The sequence below is a fragment of the Erpetoichthys calabaricus genome, chromosome 3, assembly GCF_900747795.2.
Source record: "Erpetoichthys calabaricus chromosome 3, fErpCal1.3, whole genome shotgun sequence".
In the NCBI taxonomy this organism is placed as follows: domain Eukaryota; kingdom Metazoa; phylum Chordata; class Cladistia; order Polypteriformes; family Polypteridae; genus Erpetoichthys; species Erpetoichthys calabaricus.
In genome coordinates this window covers 292,426,675-292,452,490 of record NC_041396.2, presented here as the reverse complement: position 1 = coordinate 292,452,490, position 25,816 = coordinate 292,426,675, and the positions used below count along the sequence as shown (strand labels likewise).

The 25,816-nt window shown below is 36.5% G+C and overlaps 2 protein-coding genes across 4 annotated transcripts in view; both read left to right on the top strand.

The window, feature by feature from the left end:
• The window catches only part of pou6f1 (POU class 6 homeobox 1), a 72,604-nt gene extending 67,703 nt beyond the window's left edge, over nt 1-4,901 (top strand). For both annotated transcript variants that reach the window (XM_028798533.2, XM_028798532.2), the window contains exons 9-10: nt 167-335; nt 591-4,901. In XM_028798533.2, coding sequence (XP_028654366.1) covers nt 167-335; nt 591-936 — 515 coding nt within the window. In that variant the 3' untranslated portion in view covers nt 937-4,901. The remainder of the gene's footprint in view (nt 1-166; nt 336-590) is intronic.
• Nucleotides 4,902-20,510: 15,609 nt separating this feature from the next.
• The window catches only part of tfcp2 (transcription factor CP2), a 90,277-nt gene continuing 84,971 nt past the window's right edge, over nt 20,511-25,816 (top strand). The window contains exon 1 of one of the 2 annotated variants that reach the window (XM_028798531.2): nt 20,511-22,315. In XM_028798531.2, the coding sequence (XP_028654364.1) occupies nt 22,194-22,315 (122 nt within the window). In that variant the 5' untranslated portion in view covers nt 20,511-22,193. The remainder of the gene's footprint in view (nt 22,316-25,816) is intronic. The other variant, XM_028798530.2, reaches the window with a different exon arrangement.

Sequence of the window (25,816 nt, the reverse complement as noted above, 5' to 3'; positions counted from 1 at the left end):
AACACATTACTTTATCAAACACCTAATATTTTTCTTTCAAAACTTTATCTTAGCCCAAAATTAGAAGCATACGTTAAACCAATAAAGTGCACATTTACAGCCTTTCTGATTTCTGCATTAGGAAAGTGCAATTTCAGATATACAACATTGATGTCTTGTTTCGCAGAACCACAGGGTCCAGTGGTAGATGAAGATGGGATAAATCTGGAGGAGATTCGTGAGTTTGCCAAGAACTTTAAAATCCGACGCCTTTCTCTGGGCCTAACACAGACACAGGTGGGACAAGCCTTGACTGCCACAGAGGGGCCAGCCTACAGTCAGTCTGCAATTTGCAGGTAAAAGAAGATAACATCAAAATGAATGGGTAGTAGTAACTGTATGCCCACTGATGAAGCAATATTATAAGTTCCAATGAAAGCAAATTATCTTTAGCTGTCTAGAGAAAACTCTGTAAAGGTTTATGCTGGGCATGGATGTGAAATTTTATATCCGGCAAATTTAAATTATGATGTGCCATTTAGCAGTTAATGCAAATTATTTTGTTGATGATGTATTCCCATGACAGACTGTAATTAGTACTACCATTTCAGGTTCGAGAAGCTGGACATTACCCCAAAGAGTGCTCAGAAGTTGAAGCCAGTTCTGGAAAAGTGGCTTGCAGAGGCAGAGCTTTGGAATCAAAAGGGTCAGCAGAATTTGATGGAATTCGTAGGAGGTGAACCCTCCAAGAAACGGAAACGGCGTACCAGCTTTACCCCACAGGCCATTGAGGTGCTAAACACCTATTTTGAGAAAAATGCTCTGCCCACGGGCCAGGAAATCACAGAGATTGCCAAAGAGCTCAATTATGACCGTGAGGTGGTGCGCGTATGGTTCTGCAACCGGCGGCAGACACTCAAGAACACCAGTAAGCTTAATGTGTTCCAGATCCAGTAGGGAGTTTTTGATCTGGATGTTTCCAGCAAACTGATATTTTTTAACAAAGAAAAAGTTATTTTTGACCATAAAAGAACAAATAAAAATGGAAAGGCAGTTTGATACAAGAGTCCCATGAAGACATGTTGAATAGAATTTATGGGTAGCAGAACAATGGTGTTGTGTTTATATTTGGAAATATAAAAGATATCCAGACTGCTTTTTGCCCCATTCAAAATGCACCTTTTTAAAATGTAATTCCCTAATGGCTTCTATTTCATGCAGCTTTGAAGACCGGATCCAGCATTTTTTGATGCAGTCTTACACAACGAGTCATGTCCTGTAGTATGAGCACATGTCACATGCTTGGTTTGGTAATGGATGAGCGCTGGGTGCTAACTGAGAATGGTTTGACTCATCCTGCTATGTCCTACCCTGGAAACAGTTGTCCCCACTATAATGTGAAGAAAAAAAAAACTTTTTGGATGTTTCAAGAACATTATAATAAGTAGAATCTGTAGCAATACAACATGTCACAATAACAGACTTGTTTATCTGGAAATCCATTTCCCTTGTTTCACTTTTCATAATCAAGATCTGGGGAACTAAAGCAAAGAAAAAATGCACCTTGTGCAAAAAAAAAGAGATGAGATAAAATCCTTCTTAAAAGATTGTGTTGATTGGATGTTTTACATCACTGTTCCATGAATGCATATAGGAATTAAAAATAAAAACAGTATGAGATGCATTCCTGTTTCAAAGAGTCTCATGCACAAGTGACAGCCACATTTGCTTCTTCTGGAAATTAGTTATTGCTTTCATACTCAGGAGATGTGACTTCTTCATAGTAACTGGAGTGCCATTCTTCTACAGTTAATTCATCTTGATCCAAAAATGGAATAATATTTCATAATGTGGTTTCTAAAAGTGGACTTGAAGTCAATGAAGTATGCATTACAGGAGCAAATAGGTGAGCTCCAGAAACAAGCAAATCATGAATGGAAGGGAAGACTCTAAAATGCTAAAGGATGCTTTGTACAGCAGCTGAACACACTGCCTAATTAAGAGAATCAACTCTTAAGATTATTTCAAAAAGTTACTTTATGGAACTTATTTCTACTGTTTAGTTATTGTTTTATGCTTGTTGTTGCACTTAAACTTTCAAAATTGTATGGTTGCAATAAGCATAGCTCTTACTGCAAAGTGTCTGTTTTGGAGGCAATGTTTTTTTCAATGTCGGCGGTGCTAAGGGAGTTGATTGCTTCTGAGAGCAGTCCATACTATTTGTAGCAGATAAAATAATTGAAGTAACACTATAATCTGAGCATTAAAACCCATGCTATTTTAAGCATGCTAGGGATGGCTTTTAGCCATTATTTATTTAAAATTGGTCAGAAAAAAAAGTATGATTCTTTTGAAATTGCTATAAAGTTTATTTACTTGAAGCTGCGTAGTTTTTCAGAAAACAGCTCATCACACCAAACTATCATTTAATATGTTTTTTTAGTATCACTGAAGGCAAAGCAGACTTCTATAATAATTAGTTGTGCTTTGAATCTCCAAAAGTCTGCCCTGATGTTCAAGATCTAGTAGACAATACTCTGTAATTATCAGTAAAGTTTTCTTATTAAACAAAAATGGCTTAAATGCAAACATTACAGTAATGTTTACACCACAATACACTTCTTTCAGTGACCCTAATGATATGAAATTGTTATGTGCCACTCTTTTCTTTGCTTAATGTTTCACTTTCTAGCTTTATCTGATGATGATTGCAAAGGCAACTGAGCTGGTCATACCAGGTCACTGTGTCCTTGGCAACATTTTTCTGCTTTTCCTGGGAAATTTCCAGATATTCCCAAGCATTTGGAGAAATACAATCCTTCAGTGTATTTTGGGTCTTCCCCTAACGGGCTGGGCATAGCGTCTCTCCATAGGAAGTATAAAGCTGACAGCAATTTATATGTTGAAAGTTTACATAACTTTTTATGAGGTTGTGGTTGAAATCTTTCTTTGTTTTCTTTTCAAACTTTCATCCCAGTCTGTTATTCCCAATGAAAGCTAAGAAGAACTAGAGCCATTCCAGGACCCAAATACTGCAAATCAAGAAAATGCATACTAGATGTAAAGATGGTTCTTTGCAGTGATTTTACATAATTAATACTGATTAATTCTCACTTTTTTAAATATGCTTTAAGAAGAAAAATATTTTAACAAAGAATAAATTTTAATTAGGCATCTGTGTTTTACACAGTGAGAAAAGCTGAGTTTGTGTATAAAAAATTATATAAATAAGCAGTGATTACTACTAATTAAGTATATAAAATGCTTCTTGAATAAAGAGTTTATTTATGTAACATACAGCCAATGACCTAACTTTATTACATTGAGGAAAATATTGCACACTTTTGTTGCACAGTAGAGAATTTGTTCATAGATAACATATATTATAAAAAAGCTGCAAATTCCAGACAGACTTTTGTCTACAGTAAGGTACATGTTGACCAGAAGTGAAGCAAAGATATTTGGGGACTAGTTTTGATGCTGCCTTTGTATTTTATAATATCAAGACAAAGAACATATTTTTAATTTCACCATTCTTTTGTGATGATCTATGCTTGTTTGAGGATTATGTCTTTCAAATATTTCTTCACTTGTCACATAAATGTTTTAAAGTATTTTTTTATTCTGCGGCCTGTCAGTAATAGGATGGCGATATTTTTCCATGTCCACATAACTAAATCAAATTGACCAATCATCTTTTTTGCTGTTTGTAGCCAAATTATGAATGATCTATCTGTAATTATATGAAATACTTAAACAATCATTTGAGATATATCCCATTAGTTCTTACTAAAGTTTTACAGCGATTTACATCTATAAAGAAATTCATCCTTCTGTTTTTTCCATCCCTGGTTTGGACCAGTTTATAGCTTTAGGCACAGGGAATTGTTCAGGCAACAGTGCCTATTAGGACACTGGAATTGACAGATATTAATAATAGATCAAATCCTGACTTGTCAGGAATTTGCACTGTCTGCGTGGGTTTTTTTCTCTGGATAGTCTAGTTTTCTTTCCACATCCTAAAGATGTGTATTAGGTTAATTGTTGGCTCTAAACTGGCCTGTTGAGAGAATGTGTGCATGGGTGTACCTTGCAGTGGTGTGGTGCCCCACCTGATGTTGGCATACACCTTGTAACCCATGCTTGTGAAGTAAGAACTCAGATTTGACCATGAACCTGATAAATTGGTTTGCAAATGGATGCATTGATTTTTTATTATTATAAGCACACTAAAATCACAGATGTGTGAGTCAGCAAACGTTCTTAAAACTATACTCACAAAAATGTGTTTCTAAACCTCCTGTATTGAGATGAGGCATAAAGAAGTTTTATCAAGTGTCCATTGTTGCATTCACCATAGAATTACAATCCATTTTTTTCAAATATTTTACAGAGTTATTGGTTTTATGCACATCTAGTATTTGTTAATTTTTAGGTAATGACAACAGACTATGAAATATATAACATAACATTCTGAGACCAGCTTAATCCAATTAAAACTAACTGGGGCCTAAGGCTGACTAAATTTACTTAGTTCCCTTCATCTACATAATGTGCAAACTTTTACGCCAAGCCTTAAATGGTGTGCCAAAATAAAAAAATAAAGGAAGGACCAGTGTGCATTTTAGATTACTTCTACAGCTCCCAGGTTCTGCCTAGGTTTTTGGCTACAAGGGGCCTCTAAAGCAATTTTAATAAAATCTAACCTTTGCTAGCTACACAAATGAAGGTACTCAAATACTTTATTTGTTGATGTATACTTTAACAGATATTTTACTGAAATGTCTAACATGAAGAAATGTAATTGTTTTATTTATGAGAATGTCACTTTATTTTGTGATTCGTTACAGAGAATATATTGGAAGTTTACAATATGTACTGTCAATATTAAACTTTTTGGTTAAAACCTCTATGAGAAAGAAGTGTGAAAGTGCTTCATTGTGTCTCATGTTTAATATGACTTAAAGGGTAGGTTGTGGACCGTGAGGATAATGAAGAGGTCTTCTATTCAGAGGTGAGCAGAGATAATATTAACTACCAGCAGTAATCTTTTAGAGCCTGTTTAGAACCTGTCAGTCCTCTGAGCTCAATTTTACTGTCAGATAATAAGAATGAGCGATATATATGAGTTGTCAAATTTGTGAAGACCTAGCACATTTCCATTATACCTCCTTGTGATAAATATGGGAGGTTAAGGATTGTTGTGTATCTAGTTGATGTTTTATGTCTGTTCTTTCTGGATTTCTATATTAATGATTTCTTTTCTGCTAGTTGTGCTTTTGTATTCTACTTTAAAGAAAATAGCTTGCTTATGTTTGTTGCTTACTTATGTTTTTACGGTTTGTTATTAATTTCCTGTAAGTTTACTTGCTGTTTTTCTTTCCCTGTGGTTCTGTGTATGGAACTGGTCTCCCCTTCTGGTATGATTACCGTCCAGTCCATATCCTGAAATGAATAGTGCATTTTTTTAACCATTAAATTTATATGTGTTTTGAATACATGCATATGTTTTTAATTTTCTGCTCCTTTTCTCTTTCTTTATGTACCTGTGTGCAAAAATTTGTACATTGATGACGTGATGTTCAGTTTCACTCTGGAGAGTTTCCTGGGGAAATGGCTACATGCAGGACCCTGCCAGTTGTAGGTGTACTTTTATTTGATTTGTCTGTTCCATTTCCTACTGAAGGTGTATGTGTGATAGAAGTCTCAATCTGTCCGGGATTGATTTCTGTCTTGCAATTATTATGTGCATTTATATTACAAAATATATTGTTTCCACAGAATACTTAAGTACACAAGTGGCGTTTTCCTTTCACTGCTTTGCATCAGTTCCCATATCGCAAGATTACACAACAGCTTTAAAAATCTTATGACTATGTTAAATAAGATCCTCCTACCTATTCTCATCTTCATTTAACATTAGTATCAATACCATTACAAACAGTGTTAACCTACATTTCTTTATCTTTTCCAGTGTATTCTAGTTTATACAAACAAGTATGTCATTAAATAAAATTGAAATACAGCTATAACTTCATTTATTAGGAGTAGAAAAATGCCCTGGGGCTGAAAAAAAACTTTTTTCAGAGACCAGAATCCAAGGGGACACAGGGATCTGTCTAATGTTTGAGTTTTATTATTGGGTAGTCAGTGTCCATAAGATCAGACTTTAGACAAAGGTATGCAGCATTGAACAAACCTCTTTATAGCTGGCTATGGAAACAAGAACTTGGATTACTGCTTATTATGATTCAGACTTTTTTTTGTGCTCTTTATAAATGTTGTTTCAAGGTCATTTTGACATTTTGGAAAGTTTCAAACATTGGAGAATCTCATTGTATGGTTATACTGCAAGTTATTGTCTCTAAACATATGATAATAAGTATTTTGTTATGTGTTTGTTTACCACAACACCATTTTCTTTATGCATGGGCGACACCATTTTGAGAAGCTATTGCTAAGACGCAAGTCCAGGGTGCTAAACCACACTGCTGCGTCACATGACATCATTAGCATGACACTTTAAAAGCGAGAGATTGTTGCTAGTAGTTTCCAGTACTTATGCCTGTTCTAGTGATCTTTGGTTTAAGAATTATAGTGAAATTTTTTTTTACTATAAATTTTGAATAACGTTTTTGCATTGGGGCCTGGTTCTTTTGATCTTCTGGCTTTGACTTTTGCTATATTTACGGTTACAGTCATTCTTTTGATCCATATTTTCCAGCTGCTTTTTGTAGCAAAGGAGTGTGGATTTTAAAAAGCAGGGGTGCTTTAAGGATTCTGTGACCAGATGCAGTCATATGAAAAAGTTTGGGAACCCCTCTTAATTCTTTGGATTTTTGTTTATCATTGGCTGAGCTTTCAAAGTAGCAACTTCCTTTTAATATATGACATGCCCTATGGAAACAGTAGTAGTTCAACAGTGACATTAAGTTTATTGGATTAACAGAAAATATGGAATATGCATCATAACAAAATTAGACAGGTGCATAAATTTGGGCACCCCAACAGAGATATTACATCAATACTTAGTTGAGCCTTCTTTTGCAAATATAACAGCCTCTAGATGCTGTCCTCCTATAGCCTTTGATGAGTGTCTGGATTCTGGATGGAGGTATTTGTGACCATTCTTCCATACAAAATCTCTCCAGTTCAGTTCAATTTGATGGCTACCGAGCATGGAAAGCCTGCTTCAAATCATCCCATATATTTTTCGATGATATTCAAGTCAGGGGACTGTGACGGCCATTCCAGAACATTGTATTTCTCCCTCTGCATGAATGCCTTTGTAGATTTCGAACTGTGTTTTAGGTCATTGTCTTGTTGGAATATTCAACCCCTACATAACTTCAACTTTGTGACTGATGCTTGAACATTATCCTGAAGAATTTGTTGATATTAGGTTGAATTCATCCGACCCTCGACTTTAACAAGGGCCCCAGTCCCTGAACTAGCCACACACCCCCACAGCATGATGGAACTGCCACCAAATTTGACAGTGGGTAGCAGGTGTTTTTCTTGAAATGCAGTGTTCTTCTTCCGCCATGCAAAGCCCTTTTTGTTATGACCAAATAAGTCCATTTTTGTCTCATCAGTCCAAAGCACTTTGTTCCAAAATTAATCTGGCTTGTCTAAATGAGCATTTGCATACAACAAGCGACTCTGTTTGTGGTGTGAGTATAGAAAGGGCTTCTTTCTCATCACCCTGCCATACAGATGTTCTTTGTACAAATTGCGCTGAATTGTAGAACGATGTACAGATACACTATCTGCAGCAAGATGTTCTTGCAGGTCTTTGGAGGTGATCTGTTGGTTGTCTGTAACCATTCTCACAATCCTGCGTATATGCCGCTCCTGTATTTTTCTTTGCCTGCCAGATCTGGTTTAACAGCAACTGTGCCTGTGGCCTTCCATATCCTGATTACATTCCTTACAGTTGAAACTGACAGTTTAAACCTCTGAGATAGCTTTTTGTAGCCTTCCCCTAAACCATGAGACTGAACAATCATTGTTTTCAGATATTTTGAGAGTTGCTTTGAGGATCTCATGCTGTCACTCTTCAGAGAAGAGTCAAAGGGAAGCACAACTTGCAATTGACCACCTTAAATACCTTTTCTCACGATTGGACACACCTGTCTATGAAGTTCAAGGCGTAACGAGCTAATCCAACCAATTTGGTGTTGCCAGTAATCAGCATTGAGCAGTTACATGCATTCAAATCAGCAAAATTACAAGGGGACCCACATTTTTGCACAGCCAGTTTTTCACATTTAATTTAATTTCATACAACTAAATACTGCTTCAATAAAAATCTTTGTTCGGAAAACACCCCAGTACTCAGATGTTCCTAGGAAATGAAAGACATACCACTGTTATCTTTTTTGTTGAAAGTAGAGTCAATTATTATGAAGGCTGAGAGGGGGGTTCCCAAAATTTTCATATGACTGTAAACATCTAGCTGTTCTGTGTGGTATTTATGTTTTATGCCTTGTGAGATATGCCTGGACACCACCAGACTGAGACCACATCTTTATAAAAAACACACGTTTATTTAACACAGTCCCAGAAGCACTCCGGGCGTCCCTGGAAGGCTCTTCATCCACCTTCCCGGGTGTGGCAGAAGTGAATGGCTCCCGGGCTCTCTGAGGCTCGGGGCACCCCCTGGTGGTGGCCATGGGCCCCAACGGGCTTGAGCCTCCTGGCTCCTCTCCAGTAGTCCTCTCCCAATCCAGGACAGTTGCCCCCTCGCGGCCCAGAGGACGCAAACGCCACCCCCCAGTCCTTCCAGGCATCCCGGCTGGGTCTGTCCCCCAGCCTCCTGTGACAGCCTTTTTTCCTCCATGACAGTACACTGCTGTACTCTGTGCCCCTGTACCTACACTGTCATAAACATGATATTAGAATCTGGATGTAACTAATATTACTTTTGTTTGTTTTTCCTTGGATTCTGCCAATTTCTTTTGGAAAAATTAATTGTTTTGTATACAATTTTCTATCGCTTTTCTTTTGGCAATTCACATTAATCATCTCCATTAAGTGTTGCCACTGCTGTGACACTACTTTGTTTCTATGTTAGTGTATTTGTGCATTTACATGGTGGGAGATGCCATGGTGGCCATATTATGTAACGGAAAGCCACATATTATAAGATATGTAAAAATAAAGATAAGGCTCTTCCCAAGGAAAGAAAGTTTTTGAGAAAGATTTTGTTCTTCTGCCCATTAAGGTGACTTTGAGTTTTGTTTTAATCTTTTAAAGAAGACACACACTTTTGTTTAGTTAGTTTATAGAGATGTGCTCCTACTGGCTACTCTTCCATTGTTCCCTCTAAAAAAAGAATCTCTGCCACTCTTAAACACTTAACCATGTTAGTTCCATTCATTTCTACAAGAAGAAATACATGGTTATGACACATGGTAATAATCTGATGGTTCAGCAGTCACTAAGAATTTGTTTTTACGCACATACGATATATACAAGATGGGTTTAATTCCAAATTATCGCTATCTTAGGTCAATTGCATTCTTAAAAGTATCATTTCACTCTATTTCAACTTTTCCTCATGCACAAGGAGATGCTTGATAAATAGAATAACTCAGCCTTTACTGCCGCAACAGTGAAAGTGTCTTGAGTCATGTCATCACCACCGATAAGTATTGAAATGCCATCAATGAAAGTGAAATCTGCCCAGAAAAATCATAGGATATAACTTGACATCAGCTGAAGAAACCCATGCTAAGGTTATGCAGTTGCAAAGAATTACATCCACACTGATTGCAAACTATTCTCAACTTTACAGACTGCAGATGGTGTGTATTGCATTTAAGCATAGACCTGTAGGTACAGGAAAAGTTCCTTTCTCCCTGTGGTTTATGTTACAAATAAAGGGGTAGTCTGTCTGTACATTTCCTATCTTTTATACACACAAAAAAATATAAATACATGGACTTATTGAAATTGCACATAACAGAGAGAGCCACATAACAAGTTATGTGTTATTCCACTTTTAGAATTACTTTGTGAGCTATATTGGAATAAGAATGTCAGTGTTAATTAAGGCAAAAAATGTACACTTATACTTACCTAAAGTTTTAAATTTCCTTCCTTCAAATGCATAATGCAGTATCAGTTCTGCAAGTACTTCTTGTAAGTGTCAAACTGCCACAAAATTAGCTTTCTGCTATTTGTGGATATTACCAATCAAAAGCACGTAGAGTGAAAGAAGTTGTAAATTCTAATGTCACAAACCGAGAACTATGATGTTCTGACAAGCACAGGAATGCAGTATTAATATGCTGACGCACATCAGGAGAACTATAAAATTAACTAGCACAGTCACAATTGGATGGATAATCTTATTCCCCTCTTATAACGAGCAACACTTGAATACAGACAATATCAAATATGACACATTCTCATTGTATGTGAAATGTTAATGCTTCTCATTCATTTTATGAACTTGTTTTTCCACAGCAGACTTACAGAGAGCCAGAGCCTACCCTAACTTGTGGATGTCAGTGCTTCACAAGGCTAAGATCCACATTTATAAAGAGACACATTTAGACTTATATTAAAAAAAAAACTAACAATATGTCTTAGAACTTTAAAAGGATACTGAAGTTCTCAAAATAGGGATGCATTCAGAACATCATAACTCCCAAAGCAAAAATTCTTTGGAGGACCCCAACCGATCTTCTTGCCAAACACCTAAACACACCAGTATTTTCTTCTCACCACACTTTTTAGACACACTGTTCTAAACATAAAATCTTTTAAAAGCATAACTAACAATTGAATATGGCTAATTAAACAACATTGCCATAAGTGATCACCTTACAAACTGTACCAGTACAGCGGTGCATGGCATAGAAGACTGAACAGGTAAACTTGTACATTACTATACTGTACAATCTAAAGAGTCTACTCAACAGCAGTAAAATTAAACACACTGTCACGAATCTGTAACATCAGTAATATGCAAATTGTGTCTGACAAAAATATCATATATATGTTTCAAACTAAAGCAAGCACTCTTCAGATTACCAATAATACTTTCCAGTAATTTATTCATTCAATGTGGATTTACCTTAGAAGTGTTTTTGTTGCTTTTTCCATGAGAAAAATCCCTTTTTGTTTTGAGTAAAGTCCGGGCACCTCAGGATGTCACTTTCAATAGACAAGCAGGTGAGGTCATAAATGCCACTTTTTCACTAATGTCAAGGACCACAGTGAGGCAAACGGTCTGGCTTCAGGTGTTTTTCCAACAAATCCATATGTGGAGTTGCCTGTAGAGTGATTACATCAAACTTAAGTGACACACACTTGCATACCAAAGCAGATCACCAAAAAACTGGTGATAATTGTTGTTCTTTCTCTTTGTTAGTTCTCTTGTTCAGTTTTTATTTTATGATGCTCCCACTGCAAAATTCTTCTAGTTTTTTGGAATTCTCTTATTTTATTATGGATACAACTTTTCAAAGCAGACTGAACATTGCCAGATGACATTTTTACATGAAAGATAGATAGATAGATGAGTATTAAACAAAACACACCTGAACAACTAATATTAATGTTTAAGAATGGCACAATCAGCTTTGATGACAAGCAGTTTAGTTGCATGATAACATACAATAGGATGATATACTGAGTAGCTGTTTTGGTATGCATCTGCAGTGGAAAAAAAGGTAAAAGTGAATCCCACTCTGAAAAAAGAAGACGTTAAGAGACACAGTATTTTGGGTGTGTCATGTGGAAATAAAATTTTATGTTTTTTTTTCCTTTACAGGGAAAGTATGTAGAACAAATCAAAATACATTATATTCCATAAAAATGTATTGTAATATGGTCAAAATTTTGCCTTCAAATTTTTAAGACATTTATACATTTTTGGAGTGACATCCATCTTTACATGTCTGTATATGAACCTGTCCGCACGATAACTGAAAAATGAATTCCTCGATCACACTGAACTTTGGCACCGTTATCAGCATTGTTCAAATCCCGAAGCCTATTGATTTTAAGCACATAGTACGTAAGTCACTGTTGCTCTACAGAGATAACTATTTTTCATTTTTTTGCAAATTTCTGCCACAATTGCAAAAAAAGGCAGAAGGACAATGTAACTTTTCAAGAAGATTAGATTCTTTTATTATCATTGCTCTACACAATTTTACTCCTAAAATCACAGCTTTGTGTAAGGAAAGTCTTGTGTTGGACATGTCAGATTTTTATTTTTTGAGACACACCTTCATACTTTTAGGACATTTTTTCCAAAAGTTCTGTATCTTAACATAACATTAAAAAGTGGCTATTTGAAAATATAACACAATTTATGGGAGTATTTTTGGACAATCTGTCAATGCATTTCAAAAGATCTTTTTGCAAAATTATGCTCTTTCCTGCATCACTGTCTGGTTTGGGAACTGCACTGTCTCTGACCATAAAGCCCTACAACAGAGAGCAAACACAACAGAAAAGATCATTGGGACCTCTCAGGCTTCCATTAAAGACTTCTTTACAAAGTGATTAATCTGCAAAGTCTATAGCATTGTGAAGGTCTTTTCCCACTCCTGTCATGGTCTCTTTGTCCCACTTCCATTAGGCAGAAGGTACTGTAGCATCTGAAACAGATCTGCCAAGTTCTACAACAGCTTCTAACCCTTGGCTATCCGACTCTGAACTCAATAGTGCTCCACTGCCTTGATATCTGCTTCTTGAAGCTTATTTATATGCAGTACATTTATTACACTTGTTACTTTCTCTCAGGCAGACCTCAGTTTGTAAGACTCAAGGTCTATGATTCTGATATAGATGTGAGCAACAATAATAATAATAGTTCTATGCATTTATATAGTGCTTTTCTCACTACTCAAAGTGCTCAGCAATTGCAGGTTAAGGGCCTTGCTCAAGGGCCCAACACAGCAGAATCCCTATTGGCATTTACGGGATTCGAACTGGCAACCTTCTGATTGCCAGTGCAGATCCCTAGCCTCATAAAGCACCACAAGGAACAGTTCTGTCTCCTTTTCTCTTCACTCTGTACACTTACGACTATATAAATATAACACAAGGTCATGTCACTTGCAGATATTCTCAAATAATTCTGCATTTATGGGGTATGTTGATAAAGTGGATGAGGCAGAGTATAGGAGTCACTGGAGGTCAGTGCAGAGATATCCAGGATGTTCTCATGCTTGACAGTATCAAATGCTGTGCTAAGATCCAACAGAATTAATATACTGGTTTGCCCAGATTCTGCAGCCATAAGAAAATCATTAGTTGTGTGAGGCAGAGCAGTTTCACAGCTCTGCTGAGATCTGAAACCACACTGAAAGGGTTCCATCATTTTATGAGAAGTTAAGTAACTAGACCAGAATTTTTTAACACTGGGGTAATAGAAGTGATTTTCAAAGTAGATGGCACACAGCCTGTGGTAAGGGATATATTTATTATTGTTGTAACAGTTGGGAGTATGGCATGAAGGCAGGATGTGATAAGAATGGTAGGGACGGGGTCCATTACACAAGTAGTTGGATTCATCTTACAGCACAGGTCATTAATAAATGGAGATGAAAATTTGCAACAAAAGAGCCAAATGAAAAGGAAAAACAAATACATATACAAAAAGAGGATGAACTTGTACTAGTTGAATTATTTAGGTTTTTAATTTTATCATTGAAAAAGTTGTGGATATTTTTACAGTCTTCAGTGGAAGAAGCATTAGGGCTAGATGCAGGCCAAAGTAATTTACTAAACACAGAGAACAAAACCCTGGGTTATCATGGGCACTTTCTATTATTCTGCCAAAAAGTGCATTCTTGGCTCAATTAGTTTATCTCTGTAAGCACTTTGATGGTTAGAGAAAATGTGTGGCCAGTCTTAAGAGACATTCTATCAAGGCATCAGCTAGCTGCTTTCATAGATCATACTGCTGAATTATACCATTGGGTTGAACATTTATAGGAGACCTCCGTGTGTTTTAAACAATCTATTTTATCTGTCTAGTTATCTGTTTATGTTAATGACATTTGTTCTGGTATAGACTGTAGACTGTAAACTTGTGAAATTAACGTATGACACTAAAATTCAAGCAACAGTAGGCAAAAACAATCAGTAAGGCATGCATAAGCTGGATAAACTGGGCAAACACTTGGAAAATGCAGTTAGAGAAAACTGCAAAGTGCTACACATGGGCAAAAGGAATGTCAATTATAAATATAAGATGGGAATCACTGTCCTACAGGAAGCAACCTCTGAAAAGGATTTAAGGGTTTATGTTGACACAACATTTTCATCATCTAAGCAATGTGCAAAATCAATTAAAAAGGCAAATAAAATGCTAGATTATTTTGTAAAAACTGTTGAATACAAATCAAGGGATTTATATTCAGACTATATAATGCACTAGGGAAACCACATCTGGAGTATTGTGTGAAGTTCTTGTCACCACGCTACAACAAAGACATACCAGCATGTGAAGCTGTGCATGATATGTCCTACATTAACAGATTCAGAATTAAACCTGTTTAGTCTCGAGCAGAGGAGACCATTTGGCAACCTATTCCAGGTCTTCACAATCATCAAAGGCACTGATAAAGTAGATCCAAAAGCATTCTTTCAGTTTAAGGGTGAATCACATACTCATGGGCACCAGTAGAAATTAAGGAGAAATGCATTTTAGACTGAAACCAGAATGAACTTCTTTACACAGATTGTTGTGGGAAGCTAGTACAAACTACCAAGACGTGGAGTTGAAGCAGAAACCTTGATGACCTTTAAGAAATATCTGAATGAGATGTTGAGAGAGCTTAGGTATTAGCTAAACAAATAAGCTTGATGGACTGGTCTCCTCTCGTTTGTCAAATTTCTTATGTTCTTAGTGCTAACTGGAGGGCTCACTCATTGTGTTCAGTAAGACTATCTAATGTGGATGTAAAAAGGGAAGAAAGAAAATCAAAAATAGATCCAGCAAGTATAGTTGTACAGATATTGTTAAGATTTTTAAATTAAATATGATGTTTACAAGGAAGAGCAGGATGAGACAGTGAAAAACACTGCTTTATGGTCAGAAAGGCCCAAATCAGTGCATTGAGTGTTGCCAGCAGATAAGCCAGGTGTGCAAACCACGTCTAATATGTGACCAAGACAAAGTAATGCAACAGGTAAAGAAATTAGTCAGTTTACATGTAGGAATGCCAATGTTGATATTAAAACCACCTAAAAAAAAAAAGTTCTGGCAAAAAGAACTTGACTAATTTAATATCTGGAACAATTTACCAATAGAGGTATGCCTGGCAAACATAGTGAAGCTTTTTAAAAAACTTCCAAAAACTCACTTTTTTAATTTTGGCTTTTTTGCAGTTACATTTTAATTTTTCTTCTAATAGACTACAGATGCACAGAATTATCATATTCTTCATGCATTTGCAATCATTACTAATCTCCACTTTTCTCTGCTATATTTTCCATTTTTTCTGAGGTGGCATTATACAGCACCACCATCTTACTAAGGCACTGTGCAACCACTTATGATGCTCAAAGGGATACAAGTGCCCCGACTGTTTACGAGACCCACAGCATCAAACCTTCTGGGACCAAGCCTAAAAACTTAAGAAATGCCTTTTGACATTTATAACCATTATGCTACATAGAATTCCCAGTGGGGACTGAGTGGTCTTTTGGCCTTGGAAACCTTGCAGATTTTTTTTTTTCTCCATCTTTTTTCTGGAGCTTTTTCTATCCTTCCAGCCATCTGAACTTATGATCATAGTCATCTGTAGACACTTAGAATTCAATACTATATATAAGGACATAACCTTTTTCCAAATTATATACAGTCCCAACTTGGAAAAAGTTGAAACGCTACAGTAAATGCAAATAAAAGCAGATAGCAGTGATAAGTAAATGATCTTTGACTTGAAAACAATAAAATTTTGCATTTAAAAATGCGCCAGACATTCTCAGCTGGGGACAGGTCTGGACTACAAGCAGGCCAGTTGAGCACTCATTTGTAATACACACAGAATGTTGCTTAGCATCATCTTGCTGACATATGGGTGTTCATAGAAGAAATGTTGTCTTCATGGCAGCATACTGTATGTTGCTCCAAAATCTGTATGTGTTTTTCAGCATTGATGATGTCTCCACAGAAGTGCAAGCCATTCTTGCCTAAGGCACTGACATAACCCCGTAGCATCACGGATTCTGGCTTCTGGACTTGTAACTAGTAAAAGTTTGGATAGTCTTTTTCTTCTGTGATCTGAAGGACCTGACGTACACTTTTTCCAAAAAAAGTCCTGAAATATTGATTCATCTGACCACAATACACATTTCTACTCTGTGATTGTCCATAGCACTTTCCGTTTGCATAGTACAGTTTTAACCTTCATTTATGGATGTAACTACATATCATGTTACTTGATAAAGGTTTGCCAAAATACTGAGCCCATGTGGTTAAATCACTTATTGATGAATGACGGTTCTTGATGTAATGCAGTCTGAGGGATTACATATCACAGGCAGTAAGCTTAGGCTTATACCGTTGCACTTTATGCACCAAAATTTCTCCAGATTCCCTGAATCTTGTATTTACATTATGCACTGTTGACAGTGAAATACCTAAATCTTTTCCAATCTGCCTTTAAGAAACACTGATTTTAAACTTTTGAATAATTTTCTCACACATTTGTGAAAGAATTGACATACTTTCCCAATTTTGCTTCTGAAGGAATAGGCCTTTCCTGGAAGCAACTTTTACATCAAATCATGACTACAATCAACTGTTGAACATCACCTCTTCCTACTTGCATGATTATTTTCTTTTTTAACTTATTGGCCCTAAATTGACCCATCCCGACTGTTTTTAGACTATGCTGCAGGTCCTGATTGGCAAGAATGAATGTTTATTTACAAAAAAATGAAGTTGACCAGACTAAACATTAAATATCTTGTCTTTATATTGTTTATGATGGATTGCAAGTCACTGCTTTCTGTTGTTATTTGCATTTTCCGTAGTCCCAACTTTTTCAGAACTGGAGTTATATCATTTTATGTAAGTCTATAGTGATTTATATTTGTTATTCATTATTATTCTTAACTAATTTAATTTGTTTTTCTTTTCTTGCAACTGTTTCTTTGCCATTTTGTAAAGCACTTTTGGCTACATCCTGTGTATAAAAATGTGAAGAGCCGTCTGTCCCTAACACACTACACATGTAGGTTTCTACAATGATTGAAGGACCGATAGGATGCTGTCTAATGAGGTTATTGTGGTTTCATGAATCAACCGGTTAATGTAATTAATGTAATTGACAGTCACTTGTTATGATGATTTCAAAGGCTTCAAGTCAACACCAGTCAGGAGCACAGAAAAGAAAAAAACAAAAACATGAAGCAGCAGCTTGTACAGCACTTGCGGGTGTGTTGAGAAATCTAAATTTATCCAACTTCCAGTAAGCTAGCTATCATTACATCAATTCCCATTACACTAAAGCTGGTGGTTTACTAGAGTAACTAACGAAGTAAAAATAGCATTATGTGTAAAAGTGTTGACATTGAGTGTTTAACAGATATTATCTGATGTTACAGTACCTAGCTGACACATGGTTGTGGATTATTTATTACTGCCATATAGACCTCAGGACCTATACACACTAGTAGACTACCCTCTTACACCCTGGGCAGTCTCGTACCGGACCGAGCAATCTTTAAAAAATCTTTTGTTATATTAGACAGGTGAACTATGCCACACACTGACACAAATAGTACCTTGTTTGCAAGCGACAGGTGTCTACTTTACATTCCTAGTAATCAAATTGTTACAGAATTTAAGGTTGAGTTTTACTCTTGTATGAAATCATATGTGTGGTGTTTCATCTATGACAAAATCATAGTAATTATTCTGTACAAGGGCTACCAAAGTGTTATGCATCAATCAAAAAGTACCGACCAATAGATTTCAACCAATGCTGTGAAAAATTGAAAAGTGTTACACCTCTCTCCTGATTATTCGTGTGCTCTTGCCTATTTCTTCACAAAACAACAGCAAATATCTCCAAGTGACAAATCAGTACTTACAGTAGATTCTCGAGTCCAAGCACATTATTCCATGATGCATCAAATAAAGGTCACAAGGTGACCTTTGGCAAGTATCACCTGACATATCCGGGTCATTAGCCCTGACTCAATAGGTCACACACTCACAAACTTTATACCATTGGATGGCAGCAACTGTGACGTCTCCAACGATACATGTCCATATAAAGACATAATGAGACATGGCTGATGGCGTGCGTAATGAAAAAATACACTGTTTGAAGCAGGAGGATATAATGTAAATAGTTTCATGAAAATGTGTAGGTGGGATAGGGAGGTACTTAGGTGTAAGAGTACATTAGGGGATGGGGTTCAGAATATTTATATAATTCACTGTTTTATGTGCAATAAAATTGTTCTGAACCTGGATCCCAGTTTGGAGAGGTTTTGGAAAGGGGAGGGGGACCCATGGTGCCAAATGCTGTAACTATCTATTTCTTTGTGTTATCAACATGAAACTTTATACAGGTACAGTTGACATGTATGGGAACACCTCAGAGGTGAAAAAAAACGGTCCTGATATTACTTGTACATGAGATACAGTATACTGTTTTAGAAAACAAAAATTTGAAAATATTACTGTGAATGCCAGTTTTTTTTTCCTTGTTTGGCAGCAGTTTCTAAGTAAATGAATGTTTAAATTTGACACAAACATAGATTCAATCACATTTGAGAAGTTATCTGTCGGGTTTTGGTGAAAAATGAATTATCCTGCTTTTATTTTTTTGAATAATAAGGCTGTGTTTTTGGGTCCCCCCCACCCTCCTCAGGTGGAGATTGCTGAAAAATGCTGCCAGGGTGTAAGGGGTTTTCAAAGGCTGCTAACCCTATTTGACTTATGAACCGCTCTGAGTGTTGCTGCATTGAGGACACATTTGTAGATTTCATCAACACGCAGACTCTCCTGCTTACTAGTTAGATGTTGGTTGAATTGTGGAAAAGCACCATGCAAGCAACTTTGATGTAAAAAAAGAGCAATTAGCTTACATTAACTTGGATTGTTGCTTAATTGTATTGGTAGCTAACAATACTGATTTAGTTAATGTCTTATTATTATCTACTTCATTGGAAGGATAAAATTAAGTTTAGATAAACTCATAAGTGTGGATGATTTTTAAATACATACCATAAATATGCAGCTTCATGTTGACCCTGTATTCACTATAGTAAGTATGTTTATAAAGTATTTTCAGTGGTAGTATTACAACTTTTATATTATTATTAGTAGAATTATTTTATATATCATTACTATTAGTAGTACAGTAATATTATATATTGTGAATATAATGTATTCAGATTAGGCCTTCATTTATAAATGAAACAAATCAATTGGTACACAAAGGAGATAATGAACCTTCCAGGGTTGACACCACAAATACTGTCGAGATGCTGCTGTTTATCCATGATAATCACTTGGAAAAACTTTATCCAAACTGCATGTGCTGAGTAAAGTTTTTCAAAAGCTGCACTCATCAAGACATACTTGAAGTCATCCATGGCACAAAGACGCAGACAAATAAGCAGTTGGCATATCATCAGCATCAACTCAGACCTTGTACAGAAGCTGCTGTATGACAACCTAATAGATGACTTTGCCTCCAGAAAATGTAGACGTGTGCTGTTGTGATATGCAACAAAGAGACAGAAGATACCTCTAAGCATTCCCTTTCAAGTTTTGATTATATACTTATTTGATATTAAACATTTTAGTTACGTTTGTGGTGTGTATTTCTTTGTTTAGTTAATATTATATAGTGACTGTTCAATTTGAAGCAAGCTGGACAGTTTGGAAGGGGTGGGCTCAAGAAGATTCCGCTTAGTGCCCTAGTTTGGCTAGGGGTGGCACTGAAAAATGTGTTATCGAAATCAATGTGAATTTCAATTTGTGAATTTCCCCTTGGGATTAATAAAGTATCTCTCTATATCTATCTATCAATTTTGTCGTTTTTGTTATAGCTCAGTCAGATCAGATAACATAACTGTATTTTGTATTTTCGTTTTAGAGCCAAATACTTGAAGGAAAATGGATATTTTACACATTTAATTTACTTATGAATCATTTTTGTACCTTTGTAGCATATTTCAAGTTACGAATTTTCTTAATAAAGTTTCTATCTAAAATGGCATGAAATGTGTGTATTGTTTTCATAATGTGTACATATTCTGCAGGTTTATTTCTTTACCTGAGCATTTCAGGGGATAAGAAATGGCCTTCTTCATCTTCATCACAATAAAAAAAATCAAACCTTTGCAAACGAACCTAGAGCGCAACTAATCGACGTCCTCAGTCTCGCCCTTCTCTGTCGCAATTGGCGTGCGACAGTCAGACACTTCGCCTCACTGCGCGCGGTTCCCGCCTACCGTTTTCCGGGTGTGACGCATCACAATCGCAGGACGTTGATTGGAGCAGCCGTGCGCCTATGCGCTCGAGAGGCGGGCATTTCCTCCATGTTGGGTTTGAACGTAGAGTGAGTAAGAAAGAGAGCTAAGCAGCGGCGGGGCGATACAGCTTCTGCACTGCCGAGTACCGACCCTCTAATCTCCGGGATCTGGGGGAGGGCAGCACAGCGGCTTGGAGCTGCGCATTTGGATAACAGCGAAAAAGAAACATCCCACCCACCTACACTCATCCTCCCTTCGGGTTTTCCGCCTTCCTCCGAAACGTGGCCTTTCAGAGCAGTGATTTCTCATTTGACTTGGGGAATATATTTATTTCGACGCTGTTGTTTTGGAGGTTACGAGTGTGGATGCTTTTTTTTTTTGTGTGCATTTTCTAACTTTTTTTGGTAGCTCTGTGTACGAAAAGGAAGAAGGAAAACCACTACAAAAGTAATCTACTGGTTGGATCGTTTCATTGTCGATCGAGACCATTTTTTTGGTGTTGCTCTTGTTGAATGTTTTCAAAACAAACTGAGCCAAAGAAGACTACGGTCAGTCACTGCGCATCACCTTCCTTCACCTCTGTAAACAGGATACTGTGTTCTTCGACTCATTTTGCTGGATATCGTTTTTTAACTGTCTTGACCTGGGTGTTCCAGCGCCCTTATGGATTTGGAAAAGTAGTTTTTAGTGTGCGTTTACGTGTTTTTGCATGCAACACGGAGGTCTGTTTTAAAGCCTCACCTCGGCTAAATTAATTTGGTTACTTTTTTTTTCTTAGAATTCTGTTTCATTTGTTGTCAGTCTCTTATTTCTGTTAGCTTTCGGGAGAAAGATTAACACAAGTCTCCTCTTCTCGGTGCGAGTGCACTAAGCACTCGGGCTGCGCCTTATTGACACATCCGTACTGGAATAATTTGTTTTTAAAAACAAAATCACATTTCCAGACATTATTGGAATAAGCATTGGGGCTTCTCCCAACATCCCGGTCAACGCGCGCTCTAGATCGGTTTTAATTTTAAATAGCTAGTGTTTTATTCGCTGTTTTGATTTCAGCCTCATACACCTATAAGCGAGTTTCCAAAAGAAATGCAATCCACTGCCCAAGATTGAAATTACATTCTATATCCTCTACTTCCTCATCCTTACTGCCAAGGTGATTGATATCTTTGTCTTGACCGATTTCTAGACCTGTTTCCTGATTGTAGGTCTTTTTATTGAAGAAAGCCACCTATACACATTATTTTTGTCATTTTTCTTAAATCAGCGGAGGAAGAAAGACAACTTGACATTTCAGTTGCTTACTTTTTGCTAAAATAACAGCTTGTTATCGAGACTGTACTTTATCTTGCAAAGTGTCTTCTTTCCTTTTTTTATGTGAAATTTGGCAATAATCTTAGTTGGACATATTGCTGCCTCCAGGCAGAGGATTTAATTCCCAGGTGTGCTAACATCTTTTGCATATTTTGAATGACGATTACCAATGATCATTTTGAGTGACTTGCTCCATGGTACTGTCCTGTTTTGGATGTATTATTTGATTTGAAGGAAGGAGCTTCAACTTGTATATCGTTTAGCACTACAATGCATCATTCAGACTCGGTTGTAAATTGCAAAAAGTGATCCATTCCTAAGGGAAGCTACTATTGGAGGAAACTGGTTACTGCTCATCTAGAGATTTCCTGGTTGATTCAATTTGGATTCAGTTTTGCATATCAGCCTTATCAATAACTGCTATCAAAATGGCCTGGGCTTTGAAATTACCCTTAGCAGATGAAGTGATAGAGTCTGGCCTGGTGCAAGATTTTGATGCAAGTCTTTCTGGGATTGGCCAAGAGCTTGGGGCTGGCGCCTATAGTATGAGGTATGTTGAGTGTTGCAGGGAATGGGGTGGCCACATTACTGATGGTTTATGTTGAAATGTGTCATAATGGCTTATGTTTGGTAAAACTATTTAAAGTATAAGTCTGCTTAACGTGCAGTTGTAAATTGAAAACGCATAGTGGATACGTCTTTGTACTTCAAACCCAGAGATTGTTGGTTCAAATCGTGCTGCTAACACTGTGTGACCATAAGCAAATGGCACCTGCCTGTGCTCAAATCAAAAAAAGTAATAACCAATAGTGTCTCAGATGTTTTAAGTCTCCTTGGATAAAGACATTGACCAAATCAGTAAATAATAATTACATGCAACCTCACTTACCACTGACAAGTTCAGTAAATAGTAATGAGGTGAAATATTAGCCACATTGTAATATTTGGAAATTACCAGAATTATAGTGGACATACTGTAAATATAGTCTTGCTTCTAGTCCCAGTCTTAAGAGCCTGCAGTTGAAGATGTTTATTTTAATTCTTTTAATTAGATTATTGTCTCAGACATGGTCAGTTATATTCTGGTTTCAACCTTTTTTGGCTGCCCATAAACCCTAAAAAAGATTTGTGCAAGGTGTGTATGTATGTATGTATATATAATGTGTTTGGTATATGTACAAATTAAGATAATGTTATTTATTTTAAAATGTCTTTGTCAAAGTTTAAAATATTCTTTCTTGTTGTTAAAAATGTTGAATTGTTGCTTACATGCAGCAGTGTAATGGTAATGCTGAAAAGGAGCTACTATCTGTAACTGATTCTGCAGTTTGTCATTGTTTAGTTACATTTAAAGGGCTCAAACTAATGAAAAGTACTTAGGTGAAAATGAAAGGTAGGACAATACCCGATGCATTCAAGTATCTATAATACAAAAACATTTTTTTTTTTTTTTGGACATAATGAAAGCCAGAAAAAGCCAGCTACACAAACTGAGGATCAGATTGTTAATTGTGTCCAAAGAGTGAAAATGAAGAAAGAGCAGACCTGGGTGCAAACAATGAGTGCTAAATAGGAACAGCACCTTCTTTGTTTTTGCCACCTAGGTAGTGCCACCTGTTTGATCTATGGGCTTAAATGACCTTGACATTAAAACACATTTAAGATAATAACAAACAAATCACAAAGTTAACTGTATAAAATATAGAAAGACATACGTTTCTTTAAAAAGTGATTAAACTGTCCAGCATTTATGTACAATTTATAGGCAAAAATTGGGGTGTGTATACAAAATATTCAAGAGTCAAATTAAAAGGAGGAAATGGTTGAAACAAAAGTTTGCACCCAATGCATCCTTCTATAGCACATTTTCATACAAATGGTGTAGCTCAAGGTGCTTTATGATATGTCAATGAAATAGTTGCATGAAAAGAAAAATTAATTAAAATTAGATAAGAATAATAATACATAAATAGTATAGATGGGTTTAATTCCATTTATTTTCACATACTGAGGTGTCCCCCTTGAATTGGTTTTACCTTTGTTTGAGTCTTGTTGCTTTAGAAAAGGGTAAAAAACCTGGAGGCACATGCATTTTATACTCAAAATTGGTCTGAAATTGTGTTGCTGTGGTAATGGGGATTAGTGACAAAGTCACTGGAATTTGAACTTGATTGTACTTGTCTCTACACACCATAAGACATTGAAAAATGTCCCGCTGCCAGCTTTATAAAGATTGACTGTATTTTTAGAATTAAAAAATGGATTAAAACTATTTTAAGAGAAAGTTGGTTGATTGGTAAGCTACATTTCTAGGTACTTGGGTTCATTAGCATTTTGTTTTACAGTAATAACTGGGTAGCTTGAATAAACATATACAACTGTTATAAATGCTACTTTGTGATAAGGAAAAAAAGATAATGTTTCTTCTCTGTTAGCTTCTTCCATAATTCTCGCATGATCTCTCCTGAACTGAACCAATGTACTGTATATTAGGTAAAGGTATGGATTGGAAACCCAAAGTTTGCAGAAATCACGCCACTAGTCAAGGTTACGCCATGGCCATTACACTTAAGTTCCCTGTCTTCTGATTGAATAAAGTGTTTTTTTTAATTACACATTTTACTTTATCATTACCCTCAATCAATTTATTATATATATACAGTCATATGAAAAAGTCTGGGAACCTCTCTTAATTCTTTGGATTTTTGTTTCTCATTGGCTGAGCTTTCAAAGTAGCAACTTCCTTTTAATATATGACATGCCTTATGGAAACAGTAGTATTTCAGCAGTGACATTAAGTTTATTTGGTTAACAGAAAATATGCAATATGCATCATAACAAAATTAGACCGGTGCATAAATCTGGGCACCCCAACAGAGATGTGACATCAATACTTAGTTGAGCCTCCTTTTGCAAATATAACAGCCTCTAGACGCCTCCTATAGCCTTTGATGAGTGTCTGGATTCTGGATGGAGGTATTTTAGACAATTCTCCCATCCAAAATCTCTCCAGTTCAATTTAATGGCTGCCGAGCATGGACAGCCTGCTTCAAATCATCCTATAGATTTTCAATGATATTTAAGTAAGGGGACTGTGACGGCCATTCCAGAACATTGTACTTCTCCCTCTGCATGAATGCCTTTGTAGATTTTGAACTGTGTTTTGGGTCATTGTCTTGTTGGAATATCCAACCCCTGCGTAACCTCAACTTTGTGACTGATGCTTGAACATTATCCTGAAGAATTTGTTGATACTGGATTGAATTCATCTGACCCTCGACTTTTGACAAGGGTCCCAGTCCCTGAACTAGCCACACAGACCCACAGCATGATGGAACCTCCACCAAATTTGACAGTAGGTAGCAGGTGTTTTTCTTGGAATACGGTGTTCTTAAAAATTAGAACTGGCTCAAAGGCCATGACACATTAGATCATTTTTCCAGTGATATTGGCTTTCTAGTCATAGCCTTCATTTACATAATCATATCAATTTGGGGGAAAGTCAGCAGTGTGGTCTTATGAAGAGCCGGCATGTAGTATGACATACCCAGGGGCTCACTCCAGCTAGTCTGTGACTTCCCTTGACAAAATCGGGCAAGTTTGATCTTGTCCTTAGTTGTAGGGGTGGGCTCTGTGCTATTGAGAGCTAACAACCAATGAATGCTCATCTTGTACAATTTATATAAATGCAGCAGCAAGAAAAAAGGAACATCTGTTGTTTTGGACCTCTCAAACAGAAGAGAAACTTGTTTGTTTTACATACTGCAATATTCAAGAGTCAAATTAAAAGGAGGAAATGCAAATGAATGATAAAAAAGCAAAAAGGGGGATTGGCAGAGATTGCAACTGAACTCACCATACCTATTAACCCTTTGTACTGGTTACAGGAAGATAAAAGTGTTATTTCCATAGTCTGCCAACATGCACCATCATGTTATTGATAGGCAGAGGAGGTCAGGGAGAAATTTTGGCAACCCAGTAACATGAATGCATGCAGTGCAGATTTATTTTGCACTAGCCTTAAAACAAAAATAATTAAAATGTCTTCTTG